The sequence below is a fragment of the Rhinoraja longicauda genome, chromosome 38 (genome assembly GCF_053455715.1).
Source record: "Rhinoraja longicauda isolate Sanriku21f chromosome 38, sRhiLon1.1, whole genome shotgun sequence".
Lineage (NCBI taxonomy): Eukaryota > Metazoa > Chordata > Chondrichthyes > Rajiformes > Arhynchobatidae > Rhinoraja > Rhinoraja longicauda.
Genome location: NC_135990.1, coordinates 2034921 through 2052099, shown reverse-complemented (window position 1 = coordinate 2052099; position 17179 = coordinate 2034921). Strand labels below are relative to the sequence as shown.

At 45.8% G+C, this 17179-nt stretch overlaps 1 protein-coding gene across 1 annotated transcript in view; it reads right to left on the bottom strand.

Moving 5' to 3' along the window:
- The window catches only part of LOC144610856 (uncharacterized), a 32944-nt gene extending 19867 nt beyond the window's left edge, over positions 1-13077 (bottom strand). Inside the window, exons 1-8 of the mRNA XM_078429826.1 lie at positions 13065-13077; positions 12882-12946; positions 10244-10389; positions 8773-8897; positions 6977-7035; positions 5886-6031; positions 4750-4982; positions 3926-4015 (exon numbers count right to left, since the gene is read on the bottom strand). Coding sequence (XP_078285952.1) covers positions 3926-4015; positions 4750-4982; positions 5886-6031; positions 6977-7035; positions 8773-8897; positions 10244-10376 — 786 coding nt within the window. The 5' untranslated portion in view covers positions 10377-10389; positions 12882-12946; positions 13065-13077. The remainder of the gene's footprint in view (positions 1-3925; positions 4016-4749; positions 4983-5885; positions 6032-6976; positions 7036-8772; positions 8898-10243; positions 10390-12881; positions 12947-13064) is intronic.
- Positions 13078-17179: the final 4102 nt, after the last annotated feature.

Below are 17179 nucleotides of genomic sequence, written 5' to 3'. Positions count from 1 at the left end.
CTAAGACTATAACACGGATGGGTGACGTTCCAAGAAAGGTCCCGATCCAAAATGTCACCTATCCATGTTCTCCAGAGATGCTGCCTGACCCGCTGAGTTACTCCAGTACTCTGTGAAACGACACCTATCCATGTTCTCCAGAGATGCTGCCTGACCCACTGAGTTACTCCAGTACTCTGTGAAACGACACCTATCCATGTTCTCCAGAGATGCTGCCTGACCCACTGAGTTACTCCAGTACTCTGTGAAACGACACCTATCCATGTTCTCCAGAGATGCTGCCTGACCCGCTGAGTTACTCCAGTACTCTGTGAAACGTCACGTATCCATGTTCTCCAGAGATGCTGCCTGACCCACTGAGTTACTCCAGCACTTTGTGTCCTCTTGCGTAAACCAGCATCTACAGTTCCTTGTTCTTACATTCTGTACTTAGAAACACTAGGAGTGGCGATTTACATTGGAACTGCCTTTGAGAAGAAAGTCATTTTATTTTAGTTCCTTTTACTTCCCCTTCAGGATGCTTCAAAACAATTTTAGAACCCATGAAATAGTTCTGAGAATCAGTTGCCCTGGCCACGATCAGATAACGTGAAACTGCAAGGGGGTAGAGATACTGTCTAGGAGGAATTCCACCACTGATTGAGTAGCGTAAAGCTGTGAGAATGTTGTACGCATTCTTCCCGTGTGAGGTTTGGGCCAATTAGTGTCATGGTGAAATCAGTGTAAATATATGCTTGTGTAAGATGACTGCTCTGATAAAGGAGAGGTTGAATTTTAACTAAAGCTATCTCTGGGCAATAGTTTCGGTGGGATTCCTTAGGGATCGGACTGAAGGCTGTTAAGTGTGTTTTCAAGTGAAGCTAACTTGCCTGACTGGAATAGTGTCAGCCACTCCTGCCATCAATCTATTCCTGAGAATTGGTTATGGCTACAGGTGGATTTAACGCGTAAAGTGCAGGTTTTGAGATTTTATTTTTCAAGAAGTCTTTAAATTTCTTCCAATTGTAAAACTAACTTCAAGCTCCTTTTGAAACACAAGGGATCAGTAAACATTTGCAACCGGAGGTGACCAGCCTATATAATGTAGTGGTTACGTCTCCCACTCACACACTCAGGCTGACAGTCCTGATTCAGCCTCAAACACTAGGTTTACAAATCAAAACAGTCTGGAATCCTTCTTGCTTTAACAATGAGATTCAAAGTCTCGATAAAATCAGCATTTCAAACAAGGCATGGGCGACTTGTTTTATGTTTCCATTGGCAACACGCCACTTCCCACCTTAGTTTGAGCCGTAATGTCTGATACAGTTAGTGGAACTTAGTGGAAAGATACAAAACTATAAAGCACAAGTTAAATCCTTACATGACTATACAATCTATGATGTGAACTAAATATTCATCGCTACACAGCGAACGATTTTAATTAAAAAGTCATAAGCTCATACGTGATAGGAGCAGGAGTATACCATTCGGCCCATCAAGTCTACTCCACCATTCAATCATGGCTGATCTATCTCTCCCTCCTAACCCCAATCCCCTGCCTTCTCCCCATAACCTCCGGCAAGCTGCAGGTTAATGGTGTATGTGCCTCGTATCATTGGCATGTCCATCTTGGGCATCTGAGCCTTGAGGTTGGGGGGGGGAGGGGCGGGGGTGACAGGCACATGGACTCTGAAACACAATGTTTTTAAACTCTTCACTGCACTAATGGACAAAGTCCCCCTGCAGTGGATCATAGCAGATGAATGCGACCGCATTCTACAATTGCACCCCAGTGTCCTGGACCTGCTGTCTTTGCCACTGGCTCACACAATGTTACTGCAAGACAGGGTATCCTTATAAATAATGCTTTCCCCTACACCCAAGGTGTATCATAAGTCAAAACAGTGCTGACCGGCAGTGAAGATGTGTTTTGTAAAGCTACATAAACAGTGGTCCATGTCCACATGCAATGAAGACTCTCATTAAAGCACGTACCTAGCATCAGAGCTCCAGAGTGTGCAGGAGGAAGCAAGCATGGGTGCACTTGAGGTGATCTGCCTCTGATTAATGACATTGACCACCCTCTATCTCTGAAGATGTGGCTTCCATCCTGTGTACTGAGATGTCCACCATTGACTCTCCCACAAGAAGCAACAGCAGTCTGAAGAAGGGTCTCGACCCAGTCTTTCTCTCCAGAGAGGCTGCTTGTGTCGCTGAGTTATTCCGGCATTGTTTGTCTATCTTTGGCACCAAGACAATAAGGTTAACATTGAGCTTGCAAGCCAGGGCCACGTACAACTTCCATCCGTGCGCACACATCCGAGGCAGCTCGGTTGTGTTTCTGATCTCAGATTGCCCTTTAGCTGGGGTTGGTTTCTGTGTTACCTGAAAACTAACCAGTGCTGGGGCAACACCTAGCAAACCCCGAGTAAAACTGGTCACAGTATGTGCTTTGGCCTTTTGCCAAGGATGTAAGCAGTGGATCCCACCATCACTGAAGTGCACAAACTCCTGATTCTCATTTCACCTCGATGCTCCAGCTTCATACTTGTTTCACTTGGCCCTCCAGTAAATAAAACAGCAGACACCAGTGTATCATATCATATCATATCATATATATACAGCCGGAAACAGGCCTTTTCGGCCCTCCAAGTCCGTGCCGCCCAGCGATCCCCGTACATTAACACTATCCTATACCCACTAGGGACAATTTTTACATTTACCCAGCCAATTAACCTACATACCTGTACGTCTTTGGAGTACACTTCACTTGCCAGTGAAATGAAACTCCACTCACTCAGTGCAGGTTACGGTTTTGTTGATGGCAGAACATTGGAGATGCCTGCAAGCAAGTGAGCTTCCACACATCACGGGACCATCAACAATTAGACAGAAAGCTGATTTGGGCCAACATAATGTATATACCAGTTCAGAGACAAAACTTTACAAACAAATATAAATTTAGCACATAACTCCCATCAAAAGCAAATTCTTGATACAGCCACATCCATACAACATAACAATATGTATATTTTTCATTATGAAGGAAAACCTGGTAACTACCACTTTATAAATTGATTTGATTTGAAAGAATTAGCATGATGAAACCTTGGTTCATTAAGTTACTCATGCATTGGTTTGGTTGTTTTTTAGAAAAGTACTGTGGTCAATATTCCTCATGTGTGTTCTTCAAAATCCATGTCAACTTTTCCCCGTGAATCCAAAGCTCTGGTCTCTTTGGTGTCTCATCAGTTGAAGTTGTGGGACTGGCCCTAAAGTGGGAACAGAAGAAGCAAATTTATCCAGCAACCATCAACACATTCAGCTGGAGAGAGTTCAGAGCAAATCTACGAGGGTGTTGCCAGGACTCGTGGGCTTGAGCTAGAGATTGGGCAGGCTAGGACTTTATTCCTTGGAGCACAGGAGGCTGAACAGAGGTGTGTAAAATCATGAGGGAAATTGATGGGGTGAATGCAGAGTCTTTTACCCAGGGTAGGGGGATCAAGAACCATAGGTTGATGGTGCAAGGGCAAGATTTAATAGGGAGTAGAGAGCGGTCCTGAACTACTATCTACCTCTTTGGTGACCCTGGGACTATCCTTGATCGGACTTTGCTGGCTTTACTCTGCACTAAACATTATTCCCTGATCATGTGTCTGTACACTGTGGACGGATCAATTGTAATCACGTATTGTCTTTCCGCTGACTGGTTGGCACGCAACACAAGCTGTTCACCGTACCTCAGGTACATCTGACAATAAACTAAACTGAACTGAAATAAGAAAGAACTGAGGACAGGATGGAACCCAGGTATGTGGGAACGTGAGGCAGCAGCTCTACCCGCTGTGCCACTGTGTTCCTTCTGGGTACAAAGGACTGTTCAGCTTAAGTTAGGGCAATTCGTCATTCTGATGCTGGCATGTTGTGTACGGAGGGCACTTACCCCAAACATTGGAAGTCGCGTATCCAAAATCTCAGGAGATTCCAACCGGAAGGCTTTTTCCACTTTGGAACAATAACCGGTCTTAACACACTGCAGAAAGAAAACACGAGGAGACATATTGGAGTTTAGACTTTGTCCAGGTTCTCTCATTTCCTTTTTCTCTCGGTTCTCTTTTTATTTTAAACTAGACTCTGCCATGTTTCTACATTTGCCTTACCGGTCACTAAACACTTTAACTCCCCCTCCCATTCCCACACTGACCTTTCTGTCCTGGACCTCCTCCTTTGTCAGAGTGAGGCCCAGCGCAAATTGGAGGAACAGCACCTCATATTTCATTTAGGCAGCCTACACCCCAGCGGTATGAACATTGACTTCTCTAACTTCAAGTAGCTCTTGCTTTCCCTCTATCTCCATCCCTCCCCTTCCCAGTTCTCCAACCTGTCGTACTGTTTACAACTACATTTTATCTGTTTGCTTTATCTTCTCCCAGCTAACAATGATCTGTTCCACATTTTCCTTGATCCACATTCCCTTTGTCCTGTTTTCACACCTTACACTTCCTTATCTATGCATCTCCCTCTCCGCTGACATCAGTCTGATGAAGGGTCTCGACCCGAAACATCACCCATTCCTTCTCTCCAGAGATGCTGCCTGACCCGCTGAGTTATGGTGGTGGATTTGTTTATAATTTTGCACTGTATTTTTGTAAATAGTTGATTACAATTATTTTTGGTAATTAAAAAAAAATACAGTGCTTTGTTGATGATTAAAGAGGTGTGGTGATTATGGTTTTGCCTCAGTCGTTGGCCGTTATGTGAACTCACCAGAACAATAACGAAGATCAGGGCGATGAGAGAGAGAATACACATGACGATGATGGCAATAGCATAACTTGGGAATGGTTGTGTTGGAGTTGGTTGGTTGACCGTAGGACCGGTTGTGGTGATGGTGGTGCCTGCCGTGGTGATGGTGGTGCCTGCCGTGGTGGTGGTGGTGCCTGCCGTGGTGGTGGTGGTGCCTGACGTGATGGTGGTGCCTGCTGCGGTTGGCGTGGTTGCTGGGAATGAGAAACAAAAGGTCAAGCATTTCACAGGCGCACAGAAACAAAGGAACAGCAAGTGTTTGTTTACAATGAGAAAAACACACAAAGTGCTAGAGCAACAGTTTGTGTGGCACGGTGGCGCAGCGGTAGAGTGTCTGCCTCACTGCGCCAGAGACCCGGGTTCCATCCTGACCACAGGTGCTGTCTGTACGGGGTTTTGTACGTTCTCCCCGTGACCGTGTGGGTTTTCTCCGGGTGCTCCAGTTTCCTCCCACGCTCCAAAAACGTGCAGTTTTGCAGGTTAATTGGCTTGATTAAAATTATCCCTGGTGTGTGGGATAGAACTCGTCTGCGGGTGATCATTGACCAACATGGACTCAATGGGCCGAAGGGCCTATTTCCACACGGTACAGCACAAAACTAAACCAAACTAAATTCAGTAGGTCGCACAGCATTCTGGAAAACACGAGGATAAGTGACATTTTGGATTGGGACCTTTCTTCACTGGTGCTGTTTTCATCTAGCCTGTCCAATCCCTTAAAATTTTTATATGTTCCTATAAGATCCCCTCTCATCCTTCTAAATTCCAGTGAATATAAGCCCAGTTGATCCATTCTTTCATCATAGTTGTGTAGGAAAATAACTGCAGATGTTGGTACAAATCGAAGGTATCACAAAATGCTGGAGTAACTCAGCAGGTCAGGCAGCATCTAGGAGAGAAGAAATGGGTGACGTTTCGGGTCGGGTCTGAAGAAGGGTCTCGACCCAAAACGTCACCCATTCCTTCTCTCCTCGATGCTGCCTGACCTGCTGAGTTACTCCAGCATTTTGTGATACATTCGTTCGTCATATATCAGTCCCACTATCCCGGGGATTAACCTACGCTGCAGTCCCTCAAGAGCAACAATAGCAACATACTTGTGTTGGTGAGGGCGTTGACATCGAAACGTAGACCCGCACTGGCAAACAGTGCTGTGTTATTAGCCAGTGTTTGGGCTACCCCAGCTAGCGATATGGTGTCTGGTTGCACACTGATAGTTGTGCTGCTCACAACTGAACCACTCCTAGATAAATAGAAACAGAACCAAAAACAAGCGTTGACATGACATGCAATTGTTCAATATCAATACAAATCAATTAATATTCAGCGTTAGATCAATTAAGCATTTGATGGCACTGGACCTGTACTCGCTGGAGGTCAGAAGAATGAGGAGGGACCTCATTGAAATGTACGGAATAGTGAAAGGCCTGGATAGAGTGGATGTGGAGAGGATGTTTCCACTAGTGGGAGAGTCTGGGACCAGAGGGCACAGCCTCAGAATTAAAGGACGTTCTTTTAGGAAGGAGAGGAGGAGGAATTTCTTTAGTCAGAGGGTGGTGAATCTGTGGAATTCTTTGCCACAGAAGGTTGTGGAGGCCAAATCGATGGATATTTTTCAGAGAGAGATAGATAGATTCTTGATTAGTAAGGGTGTCAGGGGTAATGGAGAGAAGGCAGGAGAATGGGTTTAGGAGGGAGTGGAGGGATATGGATCACGTGCAGGCAGTGAAGAATAGTTTATCTAGGCAACATGTTTAGCACAGATGTGGTGGACAGAAAGGCCTGTTCCTGTGCTGTACTGTTTAGGGTTGCCAACTGTCCCGTATTAGCCGGGACATCCCGTATTTTAGGCTAAATTAGTTTGTCCCGTAAGGGACCGCCCTTGTCCCGTATTAGTAGGGTTGCCAACTTCCTCACTCCCAAATACGGGACAGAGGGTGGCATCATCGCCCCATGCCAATCAGTGATTGGAGCAGAATTAGGCCATTCGGCCCATCAAGTCTATTCCGCCATTCAATCACGGCTGATCTATCTCCCCCTCCTAAACCCAATCTCCTGCCTTATCCCCGTAACCTCTGACACCCGTAAAGACAGCCACAAAATGCTGGAGTAACTCAGCGGGATGGGCAGCATCTCTGGAGAGAAGGAACCACACTTTCTTTGAGCGATGGAGGAGCATGGTACTTACCTAAATTCATTAACTACGATATCGACGAAGTTGGGATTATTCATGTAGATATTGTTCACCTAGAACACAAAAGCACATGTTTTAACAGAAGCAAAGCCACAGTAGAGAGCACTGTGTAAAACAGTCACACACTTCACATTAAACAGAATGTTTTTGTCACCTTGTCAGACATAAAAAGGAGTGAACATGCGGGGAATGGAGGGATAAGGATCATGTTTAATTGATCTTGGCATAATGTACAGCACAGACTTTACGGGATGAAGGGCATGTTCCTGTGCTGCACTGATCCATGTTCCAGTACAGTGGTACCATATCTAGAGTTGCCAACTGTCCCGTATTAGCCGGGACATCCCGTATTTTGGGCTAAATTGGTTTGTTCTGTGTAGGACCGCCCTTGTCCCCTTTAGTAGGGTTGCCAACTTCCTCACTCCCAAATACGGGACAAAGGGTGACGTCACCGCCCCATGTGACCTCACCCAGCCAGCGGCCGCCATTGGTGGAGCGGGAGCACGTGGCCGCTGACTGGGTGAGGTCACGTGGGGCGCGGGGCGGTGACATCACATTGTCCCGTATTTGGGAGTGAGGAAGTTGGCAACCCCAACAATCTTTTTGTTTCCCATTAAGTAAAATAGATGGAGGCAAACAAAAAATAGCATTGGATCCAGCAACAATGGTGAAAATATCACCTCCTGTCAGTGGCCCAAGGAAAGATCGAGGTTTTACTGTGATCACAAGCAACTGTATTGGTATGTACCGAAGAAAGACACAAAGTGCTGGAGTAACTCAGCGGGTCAGGCAGCATCCCTAGAGAACATAGATAGGTGACGTTTTGAGATAGGACCCTTCTTCAGACTGATTATAGGGGTGGGGAGGGCACAGGAAAGAAAGCTGGGGTAGAGAGGGGCAGGAGCTGGGGTAGAGAGGGGCAGGATCTGGGGTAGAGAGGGGCAGGAGCTGGGGTAGAGAGGGGCAGGAGCTGGGGTAGAGAGGGGCAGGAGCTGGGGTAGACAGGGGCAGGAGCTGGGGTAGGGAGGGGCAGGAGCTGGGGTAGAGAGGGGCAGGATCTGGGGTAGAGAGTTATAGGTGAACCCAGGTGAGGAGGTTACCTGATAGGCAGATTGTTAGATAAAAGAGAGTTAGATAGAGCTCTAGGAGCTGGTGGAATCAAGGGATATGGGGAGAAGGCAGGCACAGGTTACTGATTGTGGATGATCAGCCATGATCACAATGAATGGCGATGCTGGCTCGAAGGGCCGAATGGCCTGCTCCTACACCTATTTTCTATAAAAACCAGAGATGAAAAGACAGGTGTGAGCCGAAAAGGATAAAGACTTGCAAATTGTTAAACTGGGGGAGATAAAAGTTGTGAATGGTGTGTCCATTGTGAATGCTGCATTTGGGGATGGGGGGTGGTGGGGGGATGGTGCAAGGCTAGCGAGGTTTCAGGGGAGCAGGGGAGGGGGGGGAGGAGGAGAGGGGGATGGGGGGGAGAGGAAGATATAGACGTTTTAATTCCACGTTTGTGATAGTTTTCACCTTGTGGAATTGGACATGCAATAACCCTTCTTAATTAAGCATAGCACAAACCGTAACCAGAAACATCATTCATAAAATATCTTGCAGCTACAGAAAGTTAGATGCAACTTCACACAGCATCTCGGCAACTAAATTTAAGGCAGCTCTTCTTCTCCAAGAAGCCCTTCTTGCTTAAGTCCGTACTCCGCCACCTCCAGACTAAATTCCATTTGGAATATTTTGGAGGACCAAGAACCAAGAACCACAGACGGAGTACGTACCACATTCGTGATGTTGGCGCTGAGGCCATTGAACCTGGCGCTTCCTCGCATGGTGAGGTCATTTGTGAAGTTTAGATTGGTGAAGCGGAGCTGCAGTGGTAAGCTTTGAGTGGTAAGGGCCAAACCTGTGGGAGGAACAACAACTAGATGTCAAGTCCACACCGAACAGACACAAAAAGCAGGAGCGGGCCAGGCAGCATCTCTGGAGAGAAGGAATGGGCGACGTTTCAGAAGTGGGACCTTCAGAAGTCAAGTCCACACGTCCATCATAGAGTGACACAGCACAGAAACAGGCCCCTCGGCCCAACATGCCCCATCTACACTAGGCCCACCCGCCTGCATTTGGCACATATAGAACCATGGAAAATAGGTGCTTTCGGCCCTTTGAGCCAGCACCGCCATTCAATATGATCATGGCTGAACATCCTAATCAGTAGCACCGTTCCTGCTTTTCCCATATACCCTGATTCCGTTAGCCGTAAGAGCTAAATCTCTCTTGAAAACATCCAGTGAATTGGCCTCTTATATGGCAATACTTTAGTGAATTCTATGCAAACAGGTGACACTAAAGCTCCAATGACCATCGTGTAGGAAGGAACTGCAGATGCTGGTCTACCATTGACTGTTGGTCCATAGTTCAGAACAAGGTCTCATTTGACTGACGTTGGGTAACTATGATCAGTCAACTGTAATCCATTTACAGAAGACAGGACTTTGAGCTCCAAGTTGAACACCAGTCATTGAAAGTAGGCATGCAGGTGCAGCAGGCAGTGAAGAAAGCGAATAGTATGTTGGCATTTATAGCGAGGGGATTTGAGTATAGGAGCAGGGAGGTTCTGCTGCAGTTGTACAGGGCATTAGTGAGACCACACCTGGAGTATTGCGTACAGTTTTGGTCTCCTAATCTGAGGAAAGACATTCTTGCCATAGAGGGAGTACCGAGAAGGTTCACCAGATTGATTCCTGGGATGGCAGGACTTTCATATGAAGAAAGACTGGATAGACTCGGCTTGTACTCGCTGGAATTTAGAAGATTGAGGGGGGATCTTATAGAAACTTACAAAATTCTTAAGGGGTTGGACAGGCTAGATGCAGGAAGATTGTTCCCGATGTTGGGGAAGTCCAGAACAAGGGGTCACAGTTTAAGGATAAGGGGGAAGTCTTTTAGGACCGAGATGAGAACGTTTTTTTTCACACAGAGAGTGGTGAATCTGTGGAATTCTCTGCCACAGAAGGTAGTTGAGGCCAGTTCATTGGCTATATTTAAGAGGGAGTTAGATGTGGCCCTTGTGGCTAAAGGGATCAGGGGGTATGGAGAGAAGGCTGAGCTGAGGTTACTGAGCTGGATGATCAGCCATGATCATATTGAATGGCGGTGCAGGCTCGAAGGGCCAAATGGCCTACTCCTGCACCTATTTTCTATGTTTCTATGTAAAGTGTCGATCGTAACACAGTTCACCAGGAGACTTACCGTCCACGCGAATACTGGATATGACAATGTCAAAGCCTGAATCAGTGACATTTTGAATGAGTAGATCACGCAGCATTGTTGCATTCGCAAAGTTGGTGGTGTTGATCTGCACGTTTGTAGATACTTGCACCATTGTTGTAACATTGCTAAAAAATAAACACAAGACGTTATTAAAATTATAAAAGGACTGGACAAGCTAGATGCAGGAAAAAAATTCCCAATGTTGGGGGAAGTCCAGAACCAGGGGCCACACACAGTCTAAGAATAAAGAGGAGGCCATTTAAAACTGAGGTGAGAAAAAACTTTTTCACCCAGAGAGTTGTGAATTTGTGGAATTCTCTGCCACAGAGGGCAGTGGAGGCCAATTCACTGGATGAATTTAAAAGAGAATTCGATTCGGGGCCAATGGAATCAAGGGATATGGGGAGAAGGCAGGCACGGGTTACTGATTGTGGATGATCAGCCATGATCACAATGAATGGCAGTGCTGGCTCGAAGGGCCAAATGGCCTCCTCCTGCATCTATTTTCTATGTTCGTTTGTCACAGAGCTGAATCATTGACTTTCCGCTGACATTCTTGTATCATTAGGCCATAAGTGATCGGAGCAGAAATTGGTTATTCGGCCCATCAAGTCTACTCCGCCATTCAATCTTGGCTGATCTATCTCTCCCTCCTAACCCCAATCTCCTGCCTTCTACCCATTACTCCTGACACCCGTACTAATCAAGAATCTGTCTAAGGTAGACACAAAATGCTGGAGTCTCTCAGCGGGTCAGGCAGCGTCTCGAGAGAGAGAAGGAATTGGTGACGTTTCGGGTCGAGACCCTTCTTCAGACTGCAGATTTCAGGTTCAGTCTGAAGAAGGATCTCGACCCGAAACGTCACCCATTCCTTCTCTCCCGAGATGCTGCCTGACCCGCTGAGTTTACTCCAGCATTTTCCATTTTCGATTTTAACCAGCACCTGCAGTTTTCTCCCTACACAAGAATTTATCTATCTCTGTCCTAAATATGGACAGAGCATTGAGTATGAGTTGGGCAGCCATGTTGCAACTTTAAGGGATTCTGGTTTATCTGTGTGTGGAGCATTGCGGGCAGTCCTAGGTGCCCCATTACAGGAACGATGTGGAGGCTTTGAAGAGGGTGCAGGGGGTTTTCCAGAATCTGCCTGGAGTGGAGGCTATTAACTAGAAGATTTTGAACACACTTGGTTTATTTTTTCCGGTATTTCAGAGGTTGAGAGGGGGGGAATCTGAAGAAAGTATATAAAAAATTATGAGAGGCATAGACAGGGTAGATAGTCAGATCCTTTTCCCTGGGGTGGAAATGTCAAGGACAAGAAGATAGACACAAAAAGCTGGAGTAACTCAGCGGGACAGGCAGCATCTCTGGAGAGAAAGAATGGGTGACGTTTCAGACTAGAGGTCATAGCTTCAAGTTGAGAGGGGCAAAGTTTACAGGAAATGTGCCGGGCAAGTTTTCTTTCACATCGAGGGTGGTGGGGGCCTGGAACGCGCTGCCAGGGGTGGTGGTGGAGGTGGACACAACAGTGGTGTAGGATCTACTGAATCCCACGACACAAGGCAAAGAACAAACGACACTTAGCTGAGCCAAGCCCCTTGTGTCACATTTATTCCAGAAGCCCCTTTTACCTACATTCTCACCAATCAAAACCCGTGTGCAGATAAGCCCAATTAGTGCATCTGGCCTTGGAGTTGTTGTTGAGCTCTGGACCTTCTCGTGAGGCTGCTGGCGAGTTGCCTGCGGTGACAGGCTGCATGCAAAACCAACGTGGGCGTGAAGGTGCCACAATGGCATGTAATAGGCTTTTAGATAGACAGTAAACACAAAAAGCTGGAGTAACTCAGTGGGGGCAGGCAGCATCTCTGGGGAGAAGGAATAGGTGGTATTTCGGGTCGAGACCCATCTTAGATAGACACATGAATGTGCAGGGAATGGAGGGATGTGGATCACATGCCGACACAGGAGATTAGTTTAACTTGGCATCATGGTCGGCGCGGGCTTTGTGGGCTGAAGGGCCTGATCGCGTTCTGTGCTCTTCTATGTATTGAGGGCGTGCAGCGTAGGTTTACTAGGTTAATTCCCGGAATGGCGGGACTGTCATATGTTGAAAGACTGGAGCGGCTAGGCTTGTATACACTGGAATACAAGGATAGGAGGGGATCTTATCGAAACGTATAAGATTATTAAGGGGTTGGACACGTTAGAGGCAGGAAACATGTTCCCAATATTGGGGGAGTCCAGAACCAGGGGCCACAGTTTAAGAATAAGGGGTAGGCCATTTAGAACAGAGATGAGGAAAAACTTTTCAGTCAGTGAGTTGTAAATCTGTGGAATTCTCTGCCTCAGAAGGCAGTGGAGGCCAATTCTCTGAATGCATTCAAGAGAGAGCTAGATAGAGCTCTTAAAGATAGCGGAGTCAGGGGGTATGGGGAGAAGGCAGGAACGGGGTACTGATTGAGAATGATCAGCCATGATCACATTGAATGGCGGTGCTGGCTCAAAGGGCCGAATGGCCTACTCCTGCACCTATTGTCTGTTATTTCACAGGCGCAGCACTGTGACATTAGGGTGACACTACCCCTCCTGTACAAGGGTCAGCATTTAGGAGACTTACCTAAAACTGACATTATAATTGGACGTGGTTCTTGCACCAAACACTGATGTCAACACTGGTTTAAGCTGTTTAATGAAAAGAAACAAAAAGGGTTAGTTGGTTAAACTTTACACTTGGTCTCAGTAGTCTGTCCCTGCACTTGGCAAAGTCAACAGACAGTATGAGCGATTTGCTGTGACATACCCAATTTATCACTGAAGATCTGAGGTTTATAAACTCAGTAGAACTCATGTTGTTGAGTGTGTTGGTGAAAGCCATATTTTCTATCACATAGGAAATACTCAAAGAAATAGGTTGCAAATTGTTCAGAGTGGTACCTGGAGAAGAAAAAATAGATATATAAATATCTAGTAAAGCAGCTTTATATCATTATATTTTTATGTATATTCTAATATCGTATATATATACATACATACATACATACATAGTCCCAAGAAAACTGAATAAAGGTCTCGACTCGAAACGTCACCCATTCCTTCTCTCCTGAGATGCTGCCTGACCTGCTGAGTTACTCCAGCACTTTGTGAATAAATACATACATACATTCACACACACATATATATATATATATACATACACACATACACCTATATATATATATATATATATATACATACACACACACACACACATATATATATATATACATATATACAACACACACACACACCCACACACACATATATATATATACACACACACACACATATATATATGAGTATTACCCAATGTGTTCCATTCCCCCAGGGAAGCTTTGCATAGCATTTGTCACGTTAATGTTCCTCATTATACTGATACTTAATTTTTGGACGTTATTTAGACTAAACACTTTAACTCCCCCTCCCATTCCCACACTGACATTCCTATCCTGGGCCTCCTCCACTGTCAGAGTGAGGCACAACGCAAATTAACATAGAAACATAGAAAATAGGTGCAGGAGGCCATTTGGCCCTTCGAGCCAGCACGGCCATTCAACATGATCATGGCTGATCATCCAGAATCATTGGAGGAACAGCATCTCATATTTCATTGAGAGGTCACAGCGGCGGTCGATGATGGAGCCGACCGACGGGCGAGACGTCCCCGTGAAGTAAGGAAGTCGCTGCCAAGGGAAGGAACAAAAGAGGACCTGGCGTGGGGGGACCGCCCTGAAGAACAATAGACAATAGACAATAGGTACAGGAGGAGGCCATTCGGCACTTCGAGCCAGCACCGCCATTCAATGTGATCATGGCTGATCATTCTCAATCAGTACCCCGTTCCTGCCTTCTCCCCATACCCCCTGACTCCACTGTCCTTAAGAGCTTTATCTAGCTCTCTCTTGAATGCATTCAGAGAATTGGCCTCCACTGCCTTCTGAGGCAGAGAATTCCACAGATTCACAACTCTCTGACTGAAAAGGTTTTTCCTCATCTCAGTTCTAAATGGCCTACCCTTATTCTTAAACTGTGGCCCCTTGTTCTGGACTCCCCCAACATTGGGAACATGTTTTCTGCCTCTAACGTGTCCAATCCCTTAATAATCTTATACGTTTCGATAAGATCTCCTCTCATCCTTCTAAAATGGGGGGACCGCCGTGGGGGGGGAGAGGGGCAAGAACAAAGGGGGAACTGGTGCAGGGATGGGGGCCAAGGTATGCAAGGAAAGAGGTTCACTGTGACTTGTCTCATGTGACAATAAGGTTTCCATCCATTCATTCATTCAGGTGAGTGGAGAATCTGGAGGGAATTGACGAGAAGGTGGTTAGAAAAGAAAATGTGATTAATGGGTAATTGATAATTGGCATGGACTCTGGGCCAAAGAGCCACTAAATCTCTTCATCACCCTGTGACTTACCATAAAGGAACATACTCTAATGCAAGTTTGTTTTTAATTGATTCACAGGGTGAGAACATTATTAGTGTTATGGAGGGATCTGGGAGGAATTTCCTCTTTGGAACCTTTATTTCTGACCCCTTTCACCTTTACGAGAAACATTGACCAGTCAACTTCAACCTGCTGGTTAGAGTCACAGAGTGATACATTGTGGAAACAGGCCCTTCAGCCCAACTTGCCCACACTAGTCAACGTGCCCCATTTACACTAGTCCCACCTTTGGTGCATATCCCTCCGAACCTGTCCTATCCATGTACATCAGTCTTTGCAACAATCAGGGAGCTCTTGCATTGTGAAATTTGCAGCATAATTTATAACACTTACCACCAGAACTGATGGTCCCTGGAATAAGTGTGACGTTTCCTAAATCCGTGCCATTTGCTAAACTATTAACCAATTGTCTCACCACTTCTGATTCAGTGGGAGGTGTGGTGGTATTTTCATACTCTAGGGTACAGTTTGCGATAATGGATCCATTCCTAGAAAAGGTAAATTCATCTGGTTATACATCTTGAACTGTAATATTCAGTTTATTTCATATCCAGCAACGTTTTGAGAACCATGTTTAGACAGGAGTTTGGAACAAATGTTGAACTAGTCATAGATAGCCATAATCATACTGCACAGAAACAGGCCCTTCGGCCCAACCCGTCCGTGCTGACCAAGATGGCCCTCTCCCCATCAGAACTGCCCCCTCCATCGACTCCTTTAAGTCCAGGCTCAAAACCTATTTCTACTCCCTAGCTTTTGAGGCCCTCTGAGGGGGTGCTGTGAACTGTTTATGTATGTGCTGTTATGTTTGTGTGCCATTGTATGTTCGTCCTTAGTACCTGAACTGATGTACAGCACTTTGGTCAATGTGGGTTGTTTTTAAATGTGCTATACAAATAAAATTGACTTGACTTGACATTTGCCCGCATTGGGCCTGTATCCCTCTAAACCTTTCCTAAGATAGATACAAAATTCTGGAGTAAATCTGGAGAAAAAAGGTGGGTGATGTTTCAGGTCGAGACCCTTCTTTAGAGTCTGTAGAAGGCTCTCGACCCGAAACATCACCCATCCATGATCTCCAGAGATGCTGCTGAGTTACTCCAGCACATGGTGCCCTTTTATATATTAACCAGCATCTGCAGTTCCTTGTTTCTAAAGCCAGATCCAGAACCATCTTACCCCAAAGGTTCAAAGGACATATGTTACTCCAGCTTTTTGTGTCTCTGCATCTGCAGTTCCTTCCTACACACTTCATCTATATTCATACCGCTGAGTTGTAAACTGAATGATGCCTGGATTAAGGAGTAATAGCTAAGCCAGGATCCCATTGACTTACAAATTTGAAAGAGAAAATTGGGTTGGATTGGACACACCCTCAGAAAACGCGCCACAAACATCACCCGGCAAGCCCTGAAATGGAACCCCCAAGGAAAAAGGAAAAGAGGTCGCCCCAGGAACAGCTGGAGAAGAGGGGTCCAGGCACAAATGTCTGGGAGTGGTTCAACTGGGGAGATCTCGAAAGACCGAGGAGCCAAGGGCTTAAGAAGAAGAAGAGCTGTAAGAAGAGATTAGGCAAACTTGGATTGTTTTCTCTGAAGCATCAGAGGCTGAGGGGAGGCCTGATAGAGGTTGATAAAATTCTGAGAGGCGTAGATAGGGTAGATGATATATTTTTTCCCAGCGTTGAAATGTCAAATACTAGAGGGCATGGCTTTAAGATGAGAGAGGGGGAAAGTTTAAAAGAGATATGGGAGGCAAGATTTTTACTCAGAGGGCAGTTTATGCCTGGAACATACTGCGTGGGTGGTGGTGGAAGTAAATACGATAGCAATGTTAGAGGCATTAAGACAGAGACATATACAGGCTGGGAATAGATGGATTTACACCAATCAGCCAAAACATTATGTCTTGATGAGCCAAAACATTATGACCACCTGCCTAATATGCTGTTGGTCCTCCATGTGCAGCCCCATACGCAGCAGGGCGCGATCCAATGTTATTCACTTTGCCCGTCAGTGGTCATAATGTTTTGGCTGATCGGTGTATACCACGTGGAGGTAGTTGGGTTTACTTGGATGGACAACATAGTGGCCTTTTCCAGTGTGTGGGAAGGAAGTGCAGATGCTGGTTTAAACCGAAGATAGACACAAAACGCTGGAATAACTCAGCGGGACAGGCAGCATCTCTGGAGAGAAGGAATGGGTGATGTTTCGGGTCGAGCCCCTTCTTCAGACTGAAAGTCCTGTTCCTGTGTTGTACTGTGTTCTAGGGTATATTTTCTATTATCAACCTCTGTGGTCTAATGGCAGGACTCCAGCCATTAGTTGGTTCCATGCAGTGGACCTGAATTTTTTTCTATCTGCACTCCCTTTAGGTTGAGGTTAAAAAATGTTAAGTTGATTGACTACCCACAGCCAAGAGATGCAAATTGT